General features: G+C 38.5%; 1 protein-coding gene across 3 annotated transcripts in view; it reads right to left on the minus strand.

Moving 5' to 3' along the window:
- The window catches only part of SMAP1 (small ArfGAP 1), a 103,288-nt gene that overhangs the window by 61,024 nt on the left and 19,434 nt on the right, over positions 1-22,830 (minus strand). For all 3 annotated transcript variants that reach the window (XM_082481888.1, XM_082481887.1, XM_082481886.1), the window contains exons 2-4: positions 10,711-10,844; positions 9,963-10,048; positions 5,893-5,968 (exon numbers count right to left, since the gene is read on the minus strand). In XM_082481888.1, the coding sequence (XP_082338014.1) occupies positions 5,893-5,968; positions 9,963-10,048; positions 10,711-10,844 (296 nt within the window). The remainder of the gene's footprint in view (positions 1-5,892; positions 5,969-9,962; positions 10,049-10,710; positions 10,845-22,830) is intronic.

The following is a 22,830-nucleotide window of genomic DNA, read 5'->3' on the forward strand; positions in this document are numbered from 1 at the left end:
CCACATTTATAAAGAGCCCTAATTGTTTCATTACTATGTGAAGTTTGTTTTATTGGATTCTATGCTATACTTCGCATTATTCACAGCTTACGTATGCCTAAAAATTGAGAAGGAGGTTTGGCAGAAAATTAATTCTATGAGGACAGTATTATGCTGAGGATATTTAAAATAAGTTGACTTGCTAACAGCTACTGCTGCTCCCAAGTTGATTATTCAAAGAGCAAAAAAGTTCCTGACCTTAACAACACCAAATCACATGTGTTATTGACAGAACAAGTATATACATAATCCCAAGTAATATCCTGTCAGCTTCAAGTGTTTTTACTTGTATTATTCCTCTTTTTAAATTTAAGCATACACAAAAAGCATTAAAAACCCATGATTTCCTGAATGTTTCAAAATTACATCATATGAAAGCAAAATAGGAAGGCAGCTGGTCAGATCAAGAGATGAGGGTTTCTTAAGCTGTCAGTCTTTAGAAGTCTTGACAAAACAAAGTCTCACCACAGTAGGACTATGAACTACTTTCTGAGAAACGAAGTGTTGATCTTTTATACCGGTGTGACTCCTATTAATGTTGTGAGAGAATTATAATAAGCACTGCCTTGAGAAACACTACTTGTAACTCTGTCATGGGCTACACTGCTTAAATGGAATACACTTTGAAAATAAGGATACATTCTCCTAAGTATAAATACCATACAGTTGCCTTCACAGTTTTAGGCACAATATCATAACCCTACAGCTGTATCTAAGCATTTACAGATCATTTCAACTGTAAGAGTTCTTCAAAGAGCTGACAACACATCTGAAGATACTTCCATGGGGTTAAAAAAAAATCAGTTTGCCTCCCTGGGTAGGCTAATTTATTCAAAATTCCCTTCTTTACATTTATCAGAATAAAACTTAAAAATAAACACTGCTACTTTAACAGCAGCCAAATGGAAATTTTTCAAAAAATGGCAATATTCCAATACGCTGGAAATAAAGTATTTCTACAAATGCACTGTTAAACATTTTTTAAAAACTTTTTCTTGTCCTACAATATTGTGAAGCAGCAAATACATATGTAACTATTTAAAAAATTTCTAACAATTAGAAAAAGGTTTCTGTTCCGAGTAAGACCTGAAGTATAAACATCCCAAAAAACCCTGAAAGGCACTCATATCACAGAATGGTCACGGTTGGAAGGAACCTCTGGAGATGATCTAGTCCAACCCCCCGGCCAGAGCAGGGTCACCTACAGCAGGTTGCACAGGACGGTGTCCAGGTGGGTTTTCAATGTCTCCAGAGTGGGAGACTCCACAACCTCTCTGGGCAGCCTGTGCCAGTGCTCTGCCACCCTGAGTAAAATAGTTCCTCCTCATGTTAAGATGGACACAAACTTGAGCATAGGAAGTTCCGTTACCTCTTGTCCCATCACTGGGCACCACTGAAAAAAGCCTGTTCCCACCCCCCTGGCACCCTCCCTTTAAGTATTTTTAAGCATTAATAAGATCTCCCCTCAATCTTCTTTTCTCTAGACTAAAAAGACCCAAGTCCCTCAGCCTTTCCTCATAAGAGAGATGTTCTAATCCCCTAATCATCTTTGTAGCCCTTTGCTGGACCCTCTCCAGCAGTTCGGTCTTTCTTGAACTGGGGAGCCCAGAACTGGCCACAGTGCTCCAGATGCAGCCTCACCAGGGCAGAGTAGAGGGGGAGGATGACCTCCCTCGACCTGCTGGCCCACTCTTCTTGATGCACCCCAGGATGCCATTGGCCTTCTTGGCCACCAGGGAACATTGCTGCCTCCTGGTCATCCTGTTGTCCACCAGGACTCCCAGGTCCCTTTCCACAGCGCTGCTCTCCAGCAGGTCAGCACCCATCCTGTACTGATGCATGGGGTTATTCCTCCCCAGGTGCTGTACTTGCCTTTGTTGAATTTCATAAGGTTTCTCTCTGCCCGACTCTCCAGCCTGTCCAGGTCATGCTGTAAGGTGGCACAGCCTTCTGGCGTGTCAGCCACTCCTCCCAGTTTTGTGTCATCCGCAAACTTGCTGATGGTACACTCTATCCCTTCATCCAGGTCATTGACGAATATATGGTCTAGTGGGAGGTGTCCCTGCCTATGGCAGGGGGGTTGGAACTCAATGATCTTCAAGGTCCTTTCCAACCTAAACCATTCTATGATTCTATATTGAACAGCACCCATAAAACTCATCCACATTAACACATTCCTTAAAATATCGGATCAATTTTAACTGTATTATCAGTGCGGGTAAAAAATAATGAATACATCATTTCTGTTGATATTTTTTCCCAGGCTTTTCCCCCCAACTATATTGCTTATTCTGAACTGGAGCTCCTGCTTTTTGTTTCACCAGAAGTACACATGAAATTACATCTGTGAAAAGAAGGGACAAGCATAGTGTGATGACTTCGACAAATTCCCTAGCTGCATCTACTAACCTGATCTAGAGCACTGTAGTTTGCCTACATGAAGCTACCATTCCTGCTACGTTCCAGAGGATTTTTCTCAAGGCTAAAGCCTAAGATTGTGGTTAAGAACCAGGCCTGATACTAGAATGTTTCCTGGTACCAAACAAAACAACACCACAAAAAAAAAAAAAAAAAAAAACCACACACCACACAAAACACAACCAAAGAGAAAAACACCAAAACCAAAACCCAAACACACCTCTATTCAAGGGTGTCAGCCTCTCAGGTCTTTCTATAAAAAAGTCACAAGCCTGCACTGAGTCTGAGCAAGAAAATTAGTAACTTTTTACTGATAACCCACTTACAACCGCTGAGTAAATCATAGCACTCATTTAGTCCTGAGCAGTGATACAGAACCAGCATTTCGTATTTTCCCAATAATGATGGATCAGAAAACTCTGAGATCTATGCATTTTAATAGATTTTAAGTGTTTTTAAGGCCAGGCTGCTTTCAGTTAGCATTGCATTTTTCTAATGTATCTTTGATTTCTACTTAAATGCATTATTCTATTTAAAATGTAACTAGCCAATAAAACCGCAGATGCTATTTTTGCCCATAGCTTTATCCTTCATTGCTTTTCAGTCAACCATGAAATAAATAATTTAATTTTTCATATTTGCCTATTTTTAATCTGCACGTTTGATGGCACTACTGGTGTCTGCACTACCTAATTTTGTTATTATAGTGAGTATTTCTAAAACCCAAATTTAGTAATGCAACAGTCTTGTCAGAAAACAAAACATCTCATATAATCAACAATTATAAATAAAAATTTTGTTACAAAATGAAAAGATACATGAATCCCGAGCACTACTGGACCTTGACATATATATACTCTTGGGCTCCAACATACAGAATACATTAACACAGATGCTGTACTGTCAGACAAATTTGAAAAACTTATGAGTTCTTTCAAAATTAAGCTAAGAGAAATATTGTATTGCATCTTTTAAGAGAATCTATTCAAAACAACTTTTATGCTACAGGAAGCTTTTACCACAGGCAACTTGTAACAGTGGACCAAATACAGCAAAGCCCCTTAAATTTTTAAACACCACCTCAGTGAAATCACCTGGTTAAGGAAAGTGACCCTTAGGGCATAGCAATCCTGTTTCTGCACTTCTGCATTACCTGCTCACACCCAGAAGGGACTCATTTTACCAAATGACAACATACATATGTATCTCCAACTTAAATTGGTCCTAATCCAAGCAGAAGGCATTGCTATTTCAAAGGTGATAACCAAAAGTAAGTGTGCTAAAAGCTCACGTCACCCCAACAATGCTGATTTTTAATAGAAATAGGACAGAAGGTGCTCTCTGTAAAAGCAAACCGGGTAAAGAAATTTTCCAGAGGAAAAGGGGTTGCCATGGCGTAGCACAGACACCTCACCTGAACAGTTCACAAGACTATTATTACTCATTACACTATTGTGCTGTCAGAGGACTGCTGACTACAAGCAGGAATCTCCCCCTTCCACCACAGCCACCTCTCAGTTCCCAGGGAATCTTAGCCACCTCCTGGCAGGGTGGAAAGAAGGAAGGTGTCTCCGATGTCATTAGGACTGCAAAAAGAAAGCTTTAGAAACTGTCATCACCCCCTGCACAGGGGCACCAAAATGCATATCCCCGCAGAACTCTGCTCCTCACCCCATTCTTCTTAAACTCTCCACAGTCCTTCAGGTGTTGGAAGTGTAGAGTAACTTCCCCTCTTCCCTGCCAACAGTACCCAGGAACAGAAAAGCAGCACATCAGACATGCAGAATGGAGGCCCAGCTTCACCTTTTCTTCCTTCTCCCTGCCAGTCCCAGGCCCACTCGCAAGATGATGATGCCAAGTGCATGTGATCTGGGTTGGGACTAGAGCCAAGGAGGACAATCCAACAGAAGCAGACTAGGACTACCGGCGCTACACTGGTTCAGCCAATTTAGTATTGTGTACTTTTAATATTTTGCTATAACTGTGGTTTCAGATTGCCTACCTCAAACCTGATTTTTGATGGCCTTGAAGAACAGCAGATGAATGTGAATGTGCATGGGTTGTCTATTGTTAAAATATTTCATAATCAGACTTTGTTCCTATCTCATAGAGATCATGCCATTTACATTAGTTAGCAAAAGAAAAGCCTGGATAGAAAGAAAAAAATTGGTGTTCCCTACTCAGCAGTAACATGCGTTTCTTCAACTTGTCTGGATTCTATCGTTACTGCTATAACAGGTAAAGTGATTCATATTAGTCTGCAATATGATAAGCAAAATCTGATTACTCCTTCAAACATATTAAGGCAGCAGTGGACTATTACATTAGACACCTAGGTTGTCTGTTTAGAAAGACCTTGGAGTCTTTTGAACTTTTTAAAGAAGTACAATTTTCAACAATTCTTCCTATTTTCTACTTTGGAACCAAAGTAAAGAAGGGTAACTGATAGCGTAATTCAAATCACAATTTGTATTTTACCTCTTAAGTGAATCAGCTTTGCCCTACTTCAACAATGCTTAATGAAATACACTTCTCTAGTTTCCAGGTTTGTTTTTTATCCTTCTAAAATGCCACTATCATTCAAAGATCCATTTTCTCAGATAGCAACAGCAGCATTAACTCCCTCTCTTTATGTCCACCCTTGCACTTGCTTCCCCGTCAAAGATCACTGCCTAGTCAGATAAAGTAGTAAGCTACATGTTAGGCCATACTTCAATAATGTAGGTATAGAGGAGCAAGCGTTTAAGCATACATATATCTAGAGAAGTAAAAATATACAGCTAGACTGTATGCCCCAGAAACAGCCGTATCCAAAAACCTGAACAAGGCTGTGAACTTCATTAAAGGCTAACATTCTCAAAACCGCATTGCCAGAAAAGCACTCACCAGCTTACTGTAGTGAACACAGAGCTAAACGATTAAACAGCTGGTTTGCCATGCTGCCCGTGTTTGCTTTAGCAGTGCACCTTGCTGCAAACAACAGTTCAGCAGTGCAATAAGACCCGCAGAAGAGGGGCCCAAAACACCCTAGGATTTCTCATCAAGATATTACAGAAAACGGAGGAAGACAAAATCACCAGAAACAGTAATCCTATCTTAAGTCTGTGACATGGAAAAACATACTCCGAAAGGATTCAAAGTATGCTGTTGAAGAACTACTCATCACTGAAAGAGAAAAACACAATATAAAATAGTCAGAAGTAAGCCATTTGTTGGATCTTAACGCTTTGCTGTGATAGATGTAATAGACAATGTATGTTGAACTTACAGAACCTAGGAATAGCTTTCAAGAGATACATAAAAAAAGCATTTAGCTCTATCAAAAATTTTTTGACTGTGAAAGATGTTTTAATAAATGTACTGTTTTCTACATTTCTGTTATGTAACTTTCAAAAAAGAAAAGTGACAGAATTCTTGGTGAAACTGTTTACTTACATTGAAAGCATTAACCGCATTTTTATCATAATACTTCTTCTTTTCGTACTTATCCCTGATGAAAAATTCCACAGCTCTGGAAGTAGATAGTTTAAGGAAAATATGCATGCAGATAAATAGCAACATCAACCTGAAAAACTGATAGGTTATTCAAATTAAAGAATTGCACCAGATTCTTCCTCCATCTTATAGTTTTAAAACAACAGAACAAACTGCTCTACACAGAACAATTGCTATTGCAGTGTCCAAAAAGAGCTTCTTTTCAATACAGAGAATTAATCAGTTTAATCTCTTAATGAAACAATATAAGAAGGACACACGAGAATTAACTCAGTGTTACACAGTTAGGACATTTTCACTTGATATTAATAAGCTCCAGGGCTCTAGTACTGCAAATACTTGAACAAAGGTACTCGTATATGGGAAATAATTGAAGTATAGCTTACCATCATAACTTGGGGAAAAATACTTCCTCTTCAGATAAAAGGTGAAACGTATGTACCTGTTATCTGATTTGCACAAATTGTATCATGCATCAAAAGCTGATCATAAACAGTTCTCTGAGAGCAATAAGTCCTCCATGAAAGTCTCCTATTACAAAAAAAAATCTCTGTGGAAGGGAAAGAAAACTAAAACGCTAGTGATAAAAAGATACAGAAGCAAAGGTGGAAATAGCAGCAAGTATACTGATGTAGAACACCAGAACTGACAACTCACTAGCTCAAACACAAAAAGGACAACCAGTTGTTTTCCTCAATTATTCTCTCAGCTTAATAAAGCAGCTCATCCAAAGCAGTAAAGCTTCTCTGGTATCTGTAGAAAAATTTTTGAGTAATTTGTTCAGCAATGTGATTATCCATTCAAAAATCAAAATTGCAACTGTGGAAGCTCAGATTCACTGCATCTTAAACTTCCATAGCAATTTTTCCTCAACTAATGGAAAGGTAACTTAGCTCCATGTACTATGTCCTAAGATTAACACTGAGCTCGGAACACTCAACTCCTTCATTCTGTGCATCAAATTATATCATCAACAATCACATTTATTCTCAGATTGTATTCAAGTGTCACCTGAAGACACTGCTTCATAAAAGTTGCAAAAAATGAAATATTCTTTTCTACCTCTTTCAAAGTATTTCTGCATTCTAAAGGGCATCTTAAGCACTTTGAAAATACATCTTAGTACTAATATTGCATTATTCTTTACACATAGCAAAGGACTGTCATTGTGCCAAAAAATCAATGTATATAATTAAATTACAAATGAATGAAAGTTGTGTACTATGCAACTCCGACAAATTTTCAAATTTAGCTAAGACTAAACAAGAAAGTTTATTTTCAACTTGCAGTACAAATTACTGCATTATATAGTCTCAGTGGAGGGAAGAGATGGAGAAAGGGAATTTAACTTTTTTCCGTGCTTTTGGGCTGTAACTGGACAACTGTATTTAATTATAACTAATTTAGAAATAAAGAGAAAAAATTCAAAACTTCATTGTTATAAAATACCTCAGAACAACCTATCCTTTCTTCAAATAAAAAGCTTTAGCTATTTACCAAAATTAACATTTTCAGATGGCACATTTATCTTCAAGTGTTCTAAGTTTTGGTTGCTCAGGTTTTGGTGTTAAGATATTTTAGTTCTTTTGCACAAGTATTTCCCTATTTTTAGCAGTCTCCCAGAATGCACACTTGATATTTCAGACAATTAGAAAGTTTTAATTAAAATATTATTAATACAGAATCATAAGTATTTAAATTTCATATGGTTCAATTTTCCAGGATGCTATTACACTGGGATATTAAGTTGTGTATTTTGAAAAACACCCACTTTATTCAAGTTACCCCACTTCAATATACATGAATTTTTGGACCACCCTCAAGTGTCTTGAGATCAGTAACCTACTGTGTTCTTGTTAACAAAAGAATTTAAAGCAACCTCAACAGATGCCTGTTTAAGAAGTGAGTAAAATGAAGAAATAAAAAAAATAGTTAATCTATTCATGGAAAAAAAAAAAAAAACCAAACAACACTTTCAAACAGGAAGCTTAAACTGACATACAAAAAAAACATCAAGATGATCCTCAGAGTTAGCTTCTACACCACAGCATCCCTGCTAAGTACAATTAAAAAAAAAAAAAAAAAACAAACAAACAAACAAAAAAAAAAAACAACAAAACACAACCATGCCCAGAAAGGTCAGTCTTGTGATTAAGCAGCGAAAGTGATGGGGGACCTTTAGCAGGAGATTCTGGGCGCATCCTACATACACATTCCTTCCATGTCTCCATTCTACTACCTAAAAAGTAGAAATAAGTGTATTATAGTGCTACAGGAAGTTAAACACTAATATAGAATAACGTATACAAAAGTGATTATTACATGCAAAGAGTTTTCATAGTTCATCCAAAAGAACATTCAGAATATTGAGAATATTCACAACCAGGATACTGATGATACACAATGCTGATTCTGTAGTGTTACAAAGGGCAAAGAGGAAAGGCAAAAAACGCCTATAACACAACAGCTTGTCATGAATGCCAAGTAGGTAAGTAGCTGCCAAAGTTAGGGGGGAATTGAGAAATAAAACAGAAAATGTTGGCATCCTCTCCTGGCAATGTATTTTTAATAAAGAGAACATCTGCAATAAAATATATTCAGTTGATCAAGTCCACAACTTAGAAACTGACAGCTGTTCAAAAGGCTATGTAACTATTTCAAGGTATACAGTGTCAGCAAAAGAATTATTTTGAAAGTCTAAAAATGAGACTTTTGGTCTAATCTGACAAGAATATGTTAGGTAAAGCATTATTACTTCTCCTGCAATAGCACCACTGAATTCAAGTTAACCGCAGTAAGAACAAAATACACAACTTGAAGATCTACTTTTAAAGTAAGTTTTAGTCAAAGTATTTCAGTCTTCTGGCTGAAATGACGTTCTAGAATATTATAGCTGGAATACTACAGTGCTATCTGGTTCCAGTTACTCTTTTCTTACATGTATGTATGTTTAATTTAAAAGCTACTGGAATATGAAGAAACATCTCTGTTTTGCTCACATGCATTTTATAATGATGAGTCTAACCCTTCCAAAAATAAAAAAAGAAGTCTTCTGTGCATAACATACTGAGCATAGTACCTAATAAGCAGAAGCACAAAAATCACTTTTGGATATAGAAGGAGAAAATTCAGATCCAGTTACGACTTAGTCTGTTTATCAGCCTCCAAAGCCTGTATCATTATCAGACTAAGAGAGTTGGGGAAAGATTCAGCTCACTTAACAGTAGGTGTTTAGGATCTCATTACAGTTAAAGAGTTCCGGTAAGATCAGGTGAAGCAAATCCTAACCTGTGGAGTAACATCACTAAATCAGGAGCTAACACAAATCTAAATCAATGCCAATATACATTATCCTAAGGATTCACTACAATCGGAAAAGGTATTTTTTGCAGAAAGCTGTTTATTGGCGGTAGACAATTTTTCTTCCAACACTCCCTTTCCAGGTACCTGGTGATAACCACACACCAACACAAGTGGTGGCAGCCTGGGAGGTTTGGTTTATTTAGATATTCCCATGCTAGTCATCTGCGCTTCCAGACTTCATACAATGCATACACTTTAACTCAAAAAAAATTACAGAACACTTAATCTACAGGAAGAAATCCATACTTCACTAGAGTAAGATCTAATGGCTTATTTTACTTAACCATTCATTTCATTATTTCCTGTTTATATGCTTCTAACTTCAGCTGGCAGTTACTCAAGATAAAGACCGAATATTCAAGAGCTCTCTAGTATCACTCTAACTTCCTAGAGAATTTATGAAGTCACCTCTTCTGAAAGCAAAAATAAATAGGGCTTGCCAAATCTCATTACAAAGTAGATTTGCTATAACTGAAGTAATTTAACCTTTTCTGAACTGTTCCCAACTTCCACTATCATTTCTTATACAACAATATCAATAAAATAAATAAGGTGAGTTGCCAAACATAGCAGTTCCTTGAAACAGTCATAACCTCTAAAATGCATTAAAAGTCATTTCAATGAGAAAACTAAAACAAAAAGGATACTGATCTGTTTGAGGTCTTCGGAAGTTCTCTGGTAGATTAGCTTCATAGAGTAGTCGTGCTTTAGTATTTCCCATTTCCTGCATGCACTAAGGAAAAATGGAAGAAAACAGTGAGTTCATGTCCATCAATACTTTAAATCCTGAAACAGTCAGAATATTATTGGTGTGCACTGCAGGTTTTTAACTTGGAGACCACTCTGCTGCCATATGCCATGGGAGATGTTCCCATGGCACAGGAGGGCTGCCCGCCAAGACTTGCTGGACAAAAGCTAATAACGCAGATGCTGTTTGCAGTGTAAACCAACTCATCCAGTGAAGCATAGGCTTTCATCTTTCAGGATGGCTCTTCAGACCAGGAAGAACAGGAGTAAGAAAATCTATCTAGCAGCCTAGAGGCTTCAGACTGGAGCATACCCGGAAAAGTCAGTACTTGGTACACCAAAAGAACATAATCAAGAATCAGACAGATGCGTGAATGCTATCTTACTGTCCCCTACTGAAAAAGAAAAGGCTTACAATGTTTTTTCCATAAATACAACAAAGCAGCAGCTTTCAGAGCTTTCCAAAGATAGCTAAACCAATTCCTGAGATGAATTTTCAGAATTTAAACTCATTACACTAGAAATACAACCAAAGTAGTTCTTAGTGTGTTATAAAACATTTAAGTTGGGGCTTCATGACAAACTCAAATCCTTTGAAAAGGATTCCTGGCAGTCCCACCAAATTGAGAACATATTTTAAGATTTTACCTGTATTTGCTCAGGTGTCCATTGGTCCAAGTTGACAGACTTGACCCTTGATATATGGACACCAAGATTTCGATGTATTCCAGCACATCTGATGCAAATAAAAACACCCGTGTTCCAAGAGGCCCATCTTGGACCTAAGGGGAATGGGTAAATACATTAGTTATTTTCAAAATTCCATATACTGTGAAGATTTTCTTTGACATAACTCTATACTGACAACAAGAATAAACAAGTCTGAATAAAGGCTCACAGCTGTTTCTTTAGGATATGTATTACTTCTAACAATATCCATTGTTAGCAATTTTATTTATGGCTTTCTACTTCTAAGTAATATCACATAACATCTGAGTTCACTAGACTAAGCTAGGAAGCCATATGTTGTGTCCACCATGTCCCCCCCTCAAAAACAAACAAGCAAACAAACAAACTTTAGAAAGTTGGCTTACTAGTAACAAGATTTTGCTTAGATCTTGAATAATCCTTATGGCTATGCATCACATCACAGAATCACAGAATTTTCAGAGTTGGAAGGGACGTCCAGAGTTCATCTAGTCCAAAACTCCTGCTAAAGCAGGATTGCCTACAGCACATTACTCAGGACTGCACCCAGGAGGGTCTTGAAAGGGGACTCTCCAGAGAAGGGGACTCCACAACCTCCCTGGGCAGCCTGCTCCAGTGCTGTCACCCTCACCATAAAGAAGTTCTTCCGTGTATTTGAACAGAACTTCCTATGTTCCAACTTGTGCCCATTGCCCCTCGTCCTGTTACTGGGAACCATTGAAAAGAGCCTGGCTCCATCCTCCTTCAACCCACCCTCTAGATACTTGTACGCCATAATAAGGTCTCCCCTCAGCCTTCTCTTCTCCAGGCTCAAGAGGCCCAGCTCTCTCAGCCTTTCCTCATAAGGGAGATGCTCCAAGCCCTCAATCGTCTTAGTTGCCCTTCACTGGACTCACTCCAGCAGTTCCCTGTCCCTCTTGAACTGGGGAGCCCAAAACTGGACACAGTATTTCAGTTGCAGCCTCACCAGTGCAGCGTAGATGGGGAGAATGACCTCCCTCGACCTACTGGCCACACTTCCCTATGCAGCCCAGGATTCCATTGGCCTTTTTGGCAACAAGGGCACATTGCTGGCTCATGGATAATCTACTGTCTACTAGGACCCCCAGATCCCTCTCCTCAGAGCTACTTCCCAGCAGATCCGCCCTTAACCTATATTGGTGCTTTGCATTCTTCCTCCCCAGGTGTAGGACCTTGCACTTGCTTTTGTTGAACCTCATTAGGTTCTTCTCTGCCCAGCTCTCCAGCCTGTCCAGGTCACACTGTCCATGGCCCTCTGGGGTGTCAGACATCCCTCCCAGTTTGGCATCATCAGTGAACTTACTGAGGATACACTCTATCCCCTCATCCAGGTCATTGATGAATATATTGAACAAAATTGGACCAAGTATTGACCCCTGGGGGATACCACTGGTTACAGGCCTCCAACGAGACTCTGTGCCGCTGATCACAACCCTCTGAGTTCTGTCACACAGCCAGCTCTCAATCCACCTCACTGTCACCTCATCTAGCCCACACAAGCAAGCATCAGCAGAAATAAGTAGAAGTTGCCCTTTTTTCTCTAATTAAAAAGCTTCCTAAAACATGCATCTGTGCCTAACTTGAAATTAAATGCAGGGCAATCTTATATTAATGCAACAAATCCTTTAATACCTCATACAGCACAGACTTTACAACAGTAGCATGCAAGCTCTTACGGAATGATTATACAGATCTTTGCAAAACCAACTGATGAAAATACCCATAACTAAGAATGGTGGAAAACTGAATTATTCAGTACCCTTGATTCCTAAACTGCAATATGAGTTGCCATTCAGAGTCCAAGGAATTTTCTCACAGAATCAGGTTGATTTATGAACCTTACTATTGTTTCTCAGCCGCATTGGCATGTTGAGACAGACCTATAGTACACTGGCTGGAACTCCCCCAGTGACACCTGGAATGTTTGACTTGAAGTTACTACACAGCCTCAAATTAAACACTCTTACTTATATCATTTTATCCCAGCTCTGTACACAACCACCATTAAAAGCACTGCTTCAAGGTCCATCTAGTTCTGAGCTCTAAGGAGTTCAGAGATTAAATAACTAACCATCAAAAGCAAGAAGGCGCATTGAAGAGTTGGAAAGCATTTCAAGCAATCATTTTCCACCTTTGTACGAGAGATGTGCACCTAGACCACTCGTGCAACTGCAGCAGTTTCCATTTCAATATTAATATACTGTAAAAGGACTTCCCTGGGGCCTAGAAAAGAATCTTATGCTTCCCTCTCCTGATATTTAGCTAAGGATTGTTTTGGGTTGACCCCAACCAAACACCCACAGAGCTGTTTGCTCACTCTCCTCTCCTGCAGAACTGGAAGAAAACAGAAGGAAGGTGAGAAGACTTGTAGACTGGGATAACAAAGGTCTTAACAAGTGAAGCAGAAACTGCACACAAGCAAAGGAAAAAAAAAAAAAAACACGAAAGAAAAAAAAAAACCTGGGATTTCTTCACTACTTTCTATCAGCAGGCAGGTGTCCAACCACTTCCTAGGAAGCCAGGCCTCAGCACACACAATGCAGACTTTGGAAGACAACACCATAACCAAGAATGTCCCTTCTTCCTCCTCCTTTCCTTCAGCATTTATTGCTGAGCACAACATCATATGGTATGGAATGGTCAATTAGAATCAGCAACTGTTCCAGCTGTCTCCTCCCAGTTTCTTGTCCCCTTCCCCCCCGCCCCAACTCATCGGCGGGGGGGGGGGGGGGGGAGGGGGGAGGGGGGGCAGAACAGAAAAAAGGAAAAGCCATGATGGTGTGCAAGCCCTGTTCAGCAATACCCAAAACAGGGCAGCAGGAGAAATCCTTTCAGTTAGACTCCATTCTTTTGAACTGGTATTTGAAAATCCCAAGACACATTCACAGCTCCTCAGATTTGCTGCAAGAAGCCTTCCTCTTACTAGTGGAAATACTGGCTACATTTTGGGTAGCCACCTTGCTTTTAATTTCTGTTGTTCAAGATCTCAAAAAGTCAAACCACCTGATGTCCATTGCTTGACCTTTAAGACCAAAATGATTACAATGACTGGCAGTTTTTGACATAAGTGCTACCATCATAAAATTAGATTTGAGGGGTCAAGAGATCTAACAGTTCTACTTGCTGAAACTAATACATCATTTCCCACATGGCACTTCTAGGTTAAAACTACTACTTGTCAGGTAAGAATGAACAGTCAAGCTGTTTGCAACACATGTCTTAAACAGTTCAACAACTAGCAACCTGTTGACCTGCCTTTCTGTTTTCCCCTATAAAACACTACAGACACAATAGTCACCCTGTCCTTACAGTCTGTGTAGATCTACAGTACAGGAAGATCCCACTTACAATGTATACTACTTTAAGTTTTAGCGCTCCAGGACAGAGTTTTGCAGGCCATTTGACTCAACATACTAATTAAGTTTCAGCTATAGTACACCTGAAGAAACTTAATAAAAAAAAAAAAAAAAAAAACAAACACAAACTCCTTGGCCACTTCATTCTAAAAAAAGTACCTCAGCTTATGCAATTGCTTAATGTAGCCACGATGGTTCAGAAACAAAAAGGTATGGGAAGGTCTTGTGTGCCCAACAGCTTCTCCATTTTTTCCCCCCAAACTATAACCCAGCGATGTGCATTCTAAAGGGGGAGGTATGTTTTGATCAGGTTACTATAGGGACAGGAGGCGTTTACCTGTAGTATCTAAAAACTGTTCATATTTTTATCCCATAGGGTATTTTACACAGCCACTATAAACTTTTCACTACAACAGTTTATACAACTACACAGCACATGCGTTTCCTATTCTTCAGGTTCTTCCTCAGCTATAATATCCAAGATAAGCAAGTTCTACATTAATGAGACAAGACCAGGATAAGGGCTTGACATGACTGAGGGCTACCTTAATAAATGAAGAGAGAGATCATTAACTTTGTAGCTTAATATTTTAACTTAAAATTTTCTTAACAAAAAGAAAGACCATAACACAACTTGTGAATTAGGTGGTTTTCTTCTGGAATAGAACAGCTTCCTATTTTCCCAGAAGATCAGATTTCATTAATTTGTACTTATTTCTGAAATAACTTAGGGAAATCAATTATATTTAAGTAACAAAGTAACAAATTCAGCAGTGAAATAACAGACCTGAGGCCAGACAAAAACGTTCACGTGTAATTTATTTCAGACTAATGGCATTATGCAATATTAAACACTTCAAATGAAAAGTGTTTTAATTAATACAAATCAATTACAGCTACAGTTAAGTAGTACACAAAAGAAGTTACAAAATAATTATTTCTGTGTGGGCATCAAACCAGCTATGCTTGACTTAGCCAGACAGACAACATTTGCTTAGTCTCCAAATCTTCCTGTGCAAGAAATGTTTAATAGTAATTTGGACTGATTCAATAAAAAAAAAAAAATTTACATTTATCTCAATTCTGTATAAAGTCAGGACCCTTACTTCCATACACAGGAAATACTTTGCATTTAACAGAAATATTCACAGATTTCTTCTCATTGGCTCCTTAAAGATACATTTAGGTTTTTTTCAGCAAAATTTAGAAAAGTAACCTGGTTTATCTACTGTAAATATTTTGCTAGCCAATTAAGTAACTTGGCTTCAGAAAAGACGACTAGATGTTAAGAATCTTGATGACTGCCATTTTATGCTATTTAAAACACCTTTACACATCAGTAGTAATGCTATCTTACCTGTCAAGAACTGCATTTTACAGTGCAACTCCAATCAGCCAATTTTAACATGAAATACTGTTTGACATAAGTTTTAACACAATTGTAATTTTATTCTTTCAAAAGCCATTTGAATACAAGGTTTTTACAAGAGCTGAGCTGCACTTCAGCAGGTTGCTGCACCACTATCAATGTACCTATTCCAATCTAAAACCATGTTTCAAGTAATTTCTTCAGTCATTTAAGATATGGATAATTTTCAGCCTCTTTCAAATTTTGCTAAAGTTAATTTAATGAAAAGTGCCATAAGACTTGTGCTGTCCTGAAAATTACCAATGTTTATTCTAGACTATATATTACTATACTATGAAGTCCTTGAAACGAAGCCTGGATGAACCAAGGAAAAAACTTCAGCAATCCTAAAACAGATTGCTGCTTCCAAGATGAGAATCTAATTATTTTTTTCTTCTTCAATCTAAACTTGTATTTCTTTTCTATATTTGTCTACTGATTAGACTTAAATTTCCTTTTCTGTTCTTAATAGGTAGGTAGGTAAGGTCAGCTGTGCAGGTGTGTGCTATTTTTCAGAAAAATTTTCAAGATAAGATTTTGAATGCATTAGGTCATTCTTGTGAACACCTGACAACCTTCCTCAGGATGGTCCAACATCAACAATTTAAGTAACCCTAAAAATAATTAATCTTGAATAAAAACCAAAAAAGTTTATTGTGCATATTTAGCCATACTGGCAACTGTAATTCAATTACCTTCATAAAAAGAAGCGATTAGGTTTTGATTTTAAATTTAAACACAGCACAAGTGCAAACTTCTTGTAAGAGTTAAATGGAAAGATGGATTTGAGCTGTTGTATGGCTTCACACAAATTAATTTGGAGTCCTACCTATTACATGTTAAATGGAGAACACCGAGTGACATTTCCCACTGTACTGGGCCTGGCTGGCATGGAGTTAGTTAACCTTCTTCATAGCAGACCCTATGGAGCTGTGCTGTGGATTTATGGCTAAAACAATGCTGCTAAAACTAATGCTTTGGCTGGACAGTGCTTGCACAGAGCCAAGGCTTTTTCTCCCACACCAATCCAGTAGGCAGGGGGTGAGCAAGAGGCTGGGAAGGGACACGACCAGGGACAGCTGACCCCAGCTGACCAAAGGAACATCCCAAACCATATAACATTGTGCTCAGCAACAAAAGCTGGGGGAAAGAAGGAAGAGGTGACATTTGTGGTTATGGCAGTTGCCTTCCCAAACAACAGTTACACATGCTGAACCCTGCTTTCCAGGACATAGCTGGACATCTGCCTGCTGATGGGAAGTAGTGAATGACATTCTCTTTTTTGCTTCACTTGCATGCACAGCTTTTGCTTTCCTTATTAAACTGTCGTGATCTTGAGCCACAAGTCTTTCTGCTGTCCTTCTACTGTCTCCCCACTGTACAGGAAAGAAGAGTGCATGAGAGGCAGGGTGGGTGTTCAGCTGCTCACCAGAGTCAACCCACCACAACCCCTGCTACATTAGTTTGCATTCAGGCATTGTATATCAAGTTTTGAATAGAAACTAGAATTCAATTACATGCACGGAAACAGCATTAGTTGTGACATATTTGGAGTATTTAAGGAGTTCTTTATTAGAGACCATCTAGACTCTAAGAATGAAAGAAGACAGAAGACACAACATTTCTTGGTAGGCCTTTAAGTTTTTAAGAATTGCTAGATAACTTGTGAATTTAAGAAAAATCCTGAAGAGAGTTTTTTTCCAGTTACGGTAGACTTCCATACCAGTATAGTTATTGTAGAGAACAAACATTCTCCCTACTTGCAGAAATATCTGCAGCTACTAAAAAACTAAGAACATTTCAAAAACTGACTTCAGCTGTTTAAAACTGAAGCAATGAAGAGCTTGAAAGTAATTTACATAATTTTAGATACATGTCTTCACATAAGTCAATTTCAAGCCAATTTTTAAATTGCTGAAACAGTTATCCATCTCCACATGGCATTCTTTTATTCTAGAATGCACTTAAACATGTGAATTTTCTGAAATAGGTATCATTTTAACGTATTCTCTGGTGAGGCGAAAGCTTTTCTCCCAACATATTTCAAAAATTTTCCCACTTTTCCCCCACACTTTCCCCTCTTCAGGATACCATTTTTGATGAGATACTTCTCCTTATTAATTAAACTGGACTAGTACCTTGCATATGCTTAATGTGCGTGCACATACTCCCACATACCCCTTTCTTCCCCATCCCAGTAACTCACTCACTCAGGACCACATGTTCTCTACTCCATTCTATTAGAAAGCTGATTGAAGAAGCTGCAATAAACATTCACAGCATTGCTGACACCCTACTAATGTAATTATAGCTGATACAACCAACTTTTTGTGGGTACAGGTGGCACAGATCTTCAGGCAAGAATAAGGACAGGAATGGTAATGCTGAAGCTGGTATAGTGCCTTCCAAAAGGAAACGCAAGACAAAGCACAATAGTTTTTAGAAGTCTACACTTAAAAATGTGAGGGAAATGCTTAAAAATGCTGAGGGAAAAAGTGCATTTACCTACATTATAAAAACATGGGAACCTCATATACAAACCGTATATGAATCAAAGGAGTCAATACAATGTGAAACATTGGCTTAGCTCTCCTTTTGATTAGTCTGTATAAAAATACTGCTTTAAACCTCTCAGACAACACTCCATACTCAGCAGAAAAAAGTTAGAGAGAAAGGTTACATACTACCAGATAAGACTGGGCAAACAAGTTTAAAAAAAAAAAAAAAAAAAAGAAAGAAAAAGAAAAAGTAGTGGAGACCAGAACAAACTAAAAAGAGGAAAAAGTACACAAAAGTACTGGGATATGACAGAATTGGGAGATGTCCACAATGAAGCAAGGAAGCAAATATAAGATTATTGCAGGTATGACTACAAAGTAGAAGAATGATAATAGTTGCCTCGCTTACCACAATAATTCAGAGTTTCCTTCCCTCCATCAGTCCACTACCATCTGTTCAACTTACCGTAACTGCAGGTTAATACTGAAAGAGTTCTTTTGCTGCAAACAGGTGCTGCCCACTCTTACTAAACGTCTTAACTTACAGTGAGCAAACAGAGGTCAGAACTGGGGTAAAATGAGCAAGCACATAGCCTTTCAATTTTATATTTGCCATCAAAGGGAAAGGTGACTGGTTTACGACTCAGCAAAGTACTCTGAAGCCTCTACGCTATGTGCATAAAACAAGTTAGTCAGGAGACTCCTAAGTTTGAAACAAAGTTTTAAACGAAGAAACAATGAAGAAACTTGTTGAGACTAAGTTTAAATAAGGTTTTGTATTACAGAGTCACATAAAAACAAAGTTAGCTTTCGCTTTGCATTCTTGGAGTTACCAATTAGCAATTCTACAAGGAAGGAAGCCAAGTGTTACATGTAACAGAGCACTAGCTGCTTTGTATCTCAATACAGCCTGTAGCAAACTTATCTCGGGCCAGCATCTTCAAAGCCTTCTGACAGACTACAATTCTTCCTTTCACTCAATTGCACCCTGCCTGTCATTTGACCATAAAGCACAGTGTTTAATTCTCTTCTGTTTCTTCAAATTCTGATGCTGGCTGACGGACTGTATTTGCCAAATAACTGGCTCCATCTTGTGGAATAGAGAATTAACTGCAAGAAAATCTGTATGTCTCTTCTGATTCATCCCGAACAGTTGCCAGCAAGTTCCTAAAAAGAACTATCACGTTTTGGACAAAAACTTACCAAAAAGCCTCAGTGGTTGCACTAGTACAAGCATGTCCATGCAGTGCTCACTCTCTCTGCATGCAATATGTACTGCACAAGCATTCTGCTACTCAAGATTTCAATCAAGTTATCAATGAGCATTTTCCAGAAATGTCTGTAATTTCTCCAAGCTGAGATACAGATAAAGAACACGAACAGAAGACAAGCATTCTGATATAGCAGATACAGAGAAAATAAGGAAAACTAGTAAGCAGCAGTTGTATTTTGTGTAACTCAACACAAGAAGAGCTAAGTAACACAAACCAGTCCCTCCTCCATTAGGTACTCAGGGAAGAACAAAAGAACAAGGAAGAACTATAGTGACTCCTCCAAGTTTCTCTCCTTGAACCATAACACACTAGAGACAGGGATTAAGCAAGGTGATACTAAAATACAATTACTACCATCCACTTGCAGTTCAACCCTGCTGCTGCAAAGACCATCTCTTACTAACTTCACTGGAGGCCGCTTAGCTCTCCCCCCAAAAGGTAGAAACCCGTCCATCATTTACAATCATTTTTGATTCAAAGACACTCGAAGGAAAAAATACACACACACTCCCCACAACACAAAAAACCTTAACTGCAATGTTAATCATGTCCACCAAATCAGTTTAATCTTCAAAACAGTAGTAAGAAGCCAGGAAAAAATAATCTCAGACTTTACAAATTCATAGAATCAAAGAATGGTTTAGGTTGGAAGGGACCTTGAAGATCATCGAGTTTCAACAACCCTGCCCTAGGCAGGGACACCTCCCACTAGAAGAAAAATAATCTTCTTAGAAAGAGTAAAAGATCTTGTAGATCTTGCATAAAGATCTTGAAGCAAAGGAAGCTGTGCAAGAATCACAGTACAAGAATCTTTATTCTCAAATAAAATGTTCTTCAAGGTGCTTGAACCTTTAGTCTTTTGCAACTACTGATATGGGACTATTTACATGTCACTTGATCCACTGAATTAGTTTCTTATTAAACAGAACAAATAGCCTGAAGCACATTCTCATGTCACATCTACTCCCCCTCATTAAGCTCGATTTCTTTTCCTCTACAGCAGAAGAGGCTTCCTTGCTTTACCTCCATACCCAAAGACTAGGAAAAGCATGAAAGTGCAGACTTTACATGCTTTTCGGAAGTCAAAGTCTAAGTATGCAGCAAAATACTGTTTTATTTAAACAAAGGCAACAAAAGGCCTAGCTTAAACATATCTCTAGTCTTTAGAGGTCTAACAGCTGGCTTAGTAAGCTTGTCTTTTGATAATCCAAGCCAGAATTTGAGAATTTCACATTTGCTACATTAAAAAAAGGTTTGGCAGAGTTCAAGCAAGAGGGGCTGTTCTAGTTGTTTTAAATAAAATCAAACTCAACAATATAAAGTTGCACTGAAGTCAGACAATTCAAGCAACTAAACACACTGTTCCAGACCCCAGCATGATAACAGATGAGATTTGTGTGGTTCAAGGTTTATTGCGAGAACAGTGGGAAGACAAGCCTTAGGAGCATCACTTGGCTATTTTTAGACAGTGTCTGGTAAGCAGCATAGTGTTTTAGGGACAGAATTTCCCCCCAAGTTTGTTTTTTCTATCTGGATAACCGTTTTTCATAGAAGTCAACAACAAATCCAGTAAGCTCAGTCCTATTCGTAACTCCAAAGAGGCTGCGTAGAAATATTCTGAATGAAACTTCCCCTGAATAGCCTGCCCCACTTCTAGAAGTCAGAGAAAAATACATATCAACCAGTTTCAATTATTCCTTCAGCTCACTGATCCATTTGCTTCAATAGCATTGATAATTGTTAAAAGTGTTTCAAAGAAATTAAGACAGCTTCCCTATTTCAAGAGCTGTATAAAGCCTTAACTAGAATGGAAGTACAGTGACATGAATGTTCTTTCAGTTCTATGTTTAAGCCACAAAATTAAGTGGATGACTTGATAACTACTTTATTTCTGGAATATATTCAAGCCATACAACATTTCAAACATCAAAAGCCTTATACAGGAAACTAAGTTAGGAATATGAAAAAAATGCAGCTGGCAAATCAGTGGACTGGTTAGTTACAGCTGTTGGAGATAGCAATATCAGTTTATTCTTGAGAGGACCAGCCTTTTACTCATACCAAATGACTATTAGATAAGAAAACTTGTAAGGTGACAAAGTGAAAGAATTAAAGATTTTTGACCTTAGTAGCAAACAACCAGTCTCTAAAACGTATTTTAGTTTTGACTGAATAAGACTGTGAGAAGGTAAGTTTGCTTTTCCACAATAAAAAAAAAAAAAAAAAACAAAAAACAAACAAAAAAAAAAACCACAAACATGAGGTGATGATAATATGATGCAAACGCTAAGTTGTGTCCTGGTTCCGGCAGGGATGGGGTTAATTTCCCCAAGGAGCCGGCAGGGGAGGCAGGTATTCCATCCCACGTGACCCATACCCAGCTATAAGAGGCGCTAGCCGAGAGGTGGGGGGCAGTCGCCACTCGGGGCCGGGCTGCGGGGGTACTGTAACTGCGTCTTTATGTCTCTTTATCGGTGTTACTGTTTTTTCTCTTCCCGTTTGCTGTTCTGTTAAACTGCACCATCTCAACCCACGAGTTCTGCCTTTTTTGCCGATTTCTCCCACGGCTGTGGGAGTCGAGCAAGAGGCCCCGTGGTTCTTTGTTGCTGGCTGAGGCCAAACCAGCACAAGCTGTTAAACAAATGAAATACAATATTTTGATTCACTGTGAAGTTATATACATACATAATTGATCACTCCTGATGTAATGTAATATTACAAGAAAAAGGAGATCAAGAGTGGCTTTTGGGGATTTGTTCCCAAAAATGTCACCACAGCCTCTTTCTTATTCATCTTATTTCTAAGATGCCGGGATTTAAATAAACACCTTCCTCATTAAAACACTTATTTTTAATGCAAATACCAGTTTAACTCAGTCTTTTGTACTGAAACTTCCTTCAAAACAATTTTCCAAAGTTTGTACTCCTGACTTGGAAGTATTTCACATCGCAGATTTCTCCAACCATCCTAACACTGAGCAGGCAAGCAGAATCATAACCAGCTATGGAACTGTCAAAGAGCAACTCCTGATCCTCAGCTGGCAACCCTGCCTGCCATGCTCACGCCTGGTTACCCAGAGCACAAGTATACACATATAGACCGTATGCAGAGTATATGGGACATTGCCACTGAACTCCTACCAGCCTTGCGGGATACTGGCCTGCTACAAACACACCCTTTGGAAAGTAAAGTCACTGCCCTAAGAATCAGAAATGTCAGAGGTGCCAACCCTGGCACATTCAATAAGCTAACAACGTCAGAAGTCAAATTTCAATTTGGCTAAGGAGTAGTGCTCTAATTTTACCCTGCCTGTTCACTCGTAAAAGAGAAAGACTGCTTGTGTCAGAGTTCAAGCTGCAAGAATAAGGTGCGCAAGCTGTCATTTCCTGTTAGCAGCTTTTGATACCTTCTAAAAAAGACAAGGTTACATAGCATATTACAGTATTAGTAGGAAGCTTCTAGAGCTGGTCTTGACTGCAATTTTTCCCCTGTCAGCAAGGAAC

The sequence above is a fragment of the Vanellus vanellus genome (assembly GCF_965231255.1).
Source record: "Vanellus vanellus genome assembly, chromosome: 3".
In the NCBI taxonomy this organism is placed as follows: domain Eukaryota; kingdom Metazoa; phylum Chordata; class Aves; order Charadriiformes; family Charadriidae; genus Vanellus; species Vanellus vanellus.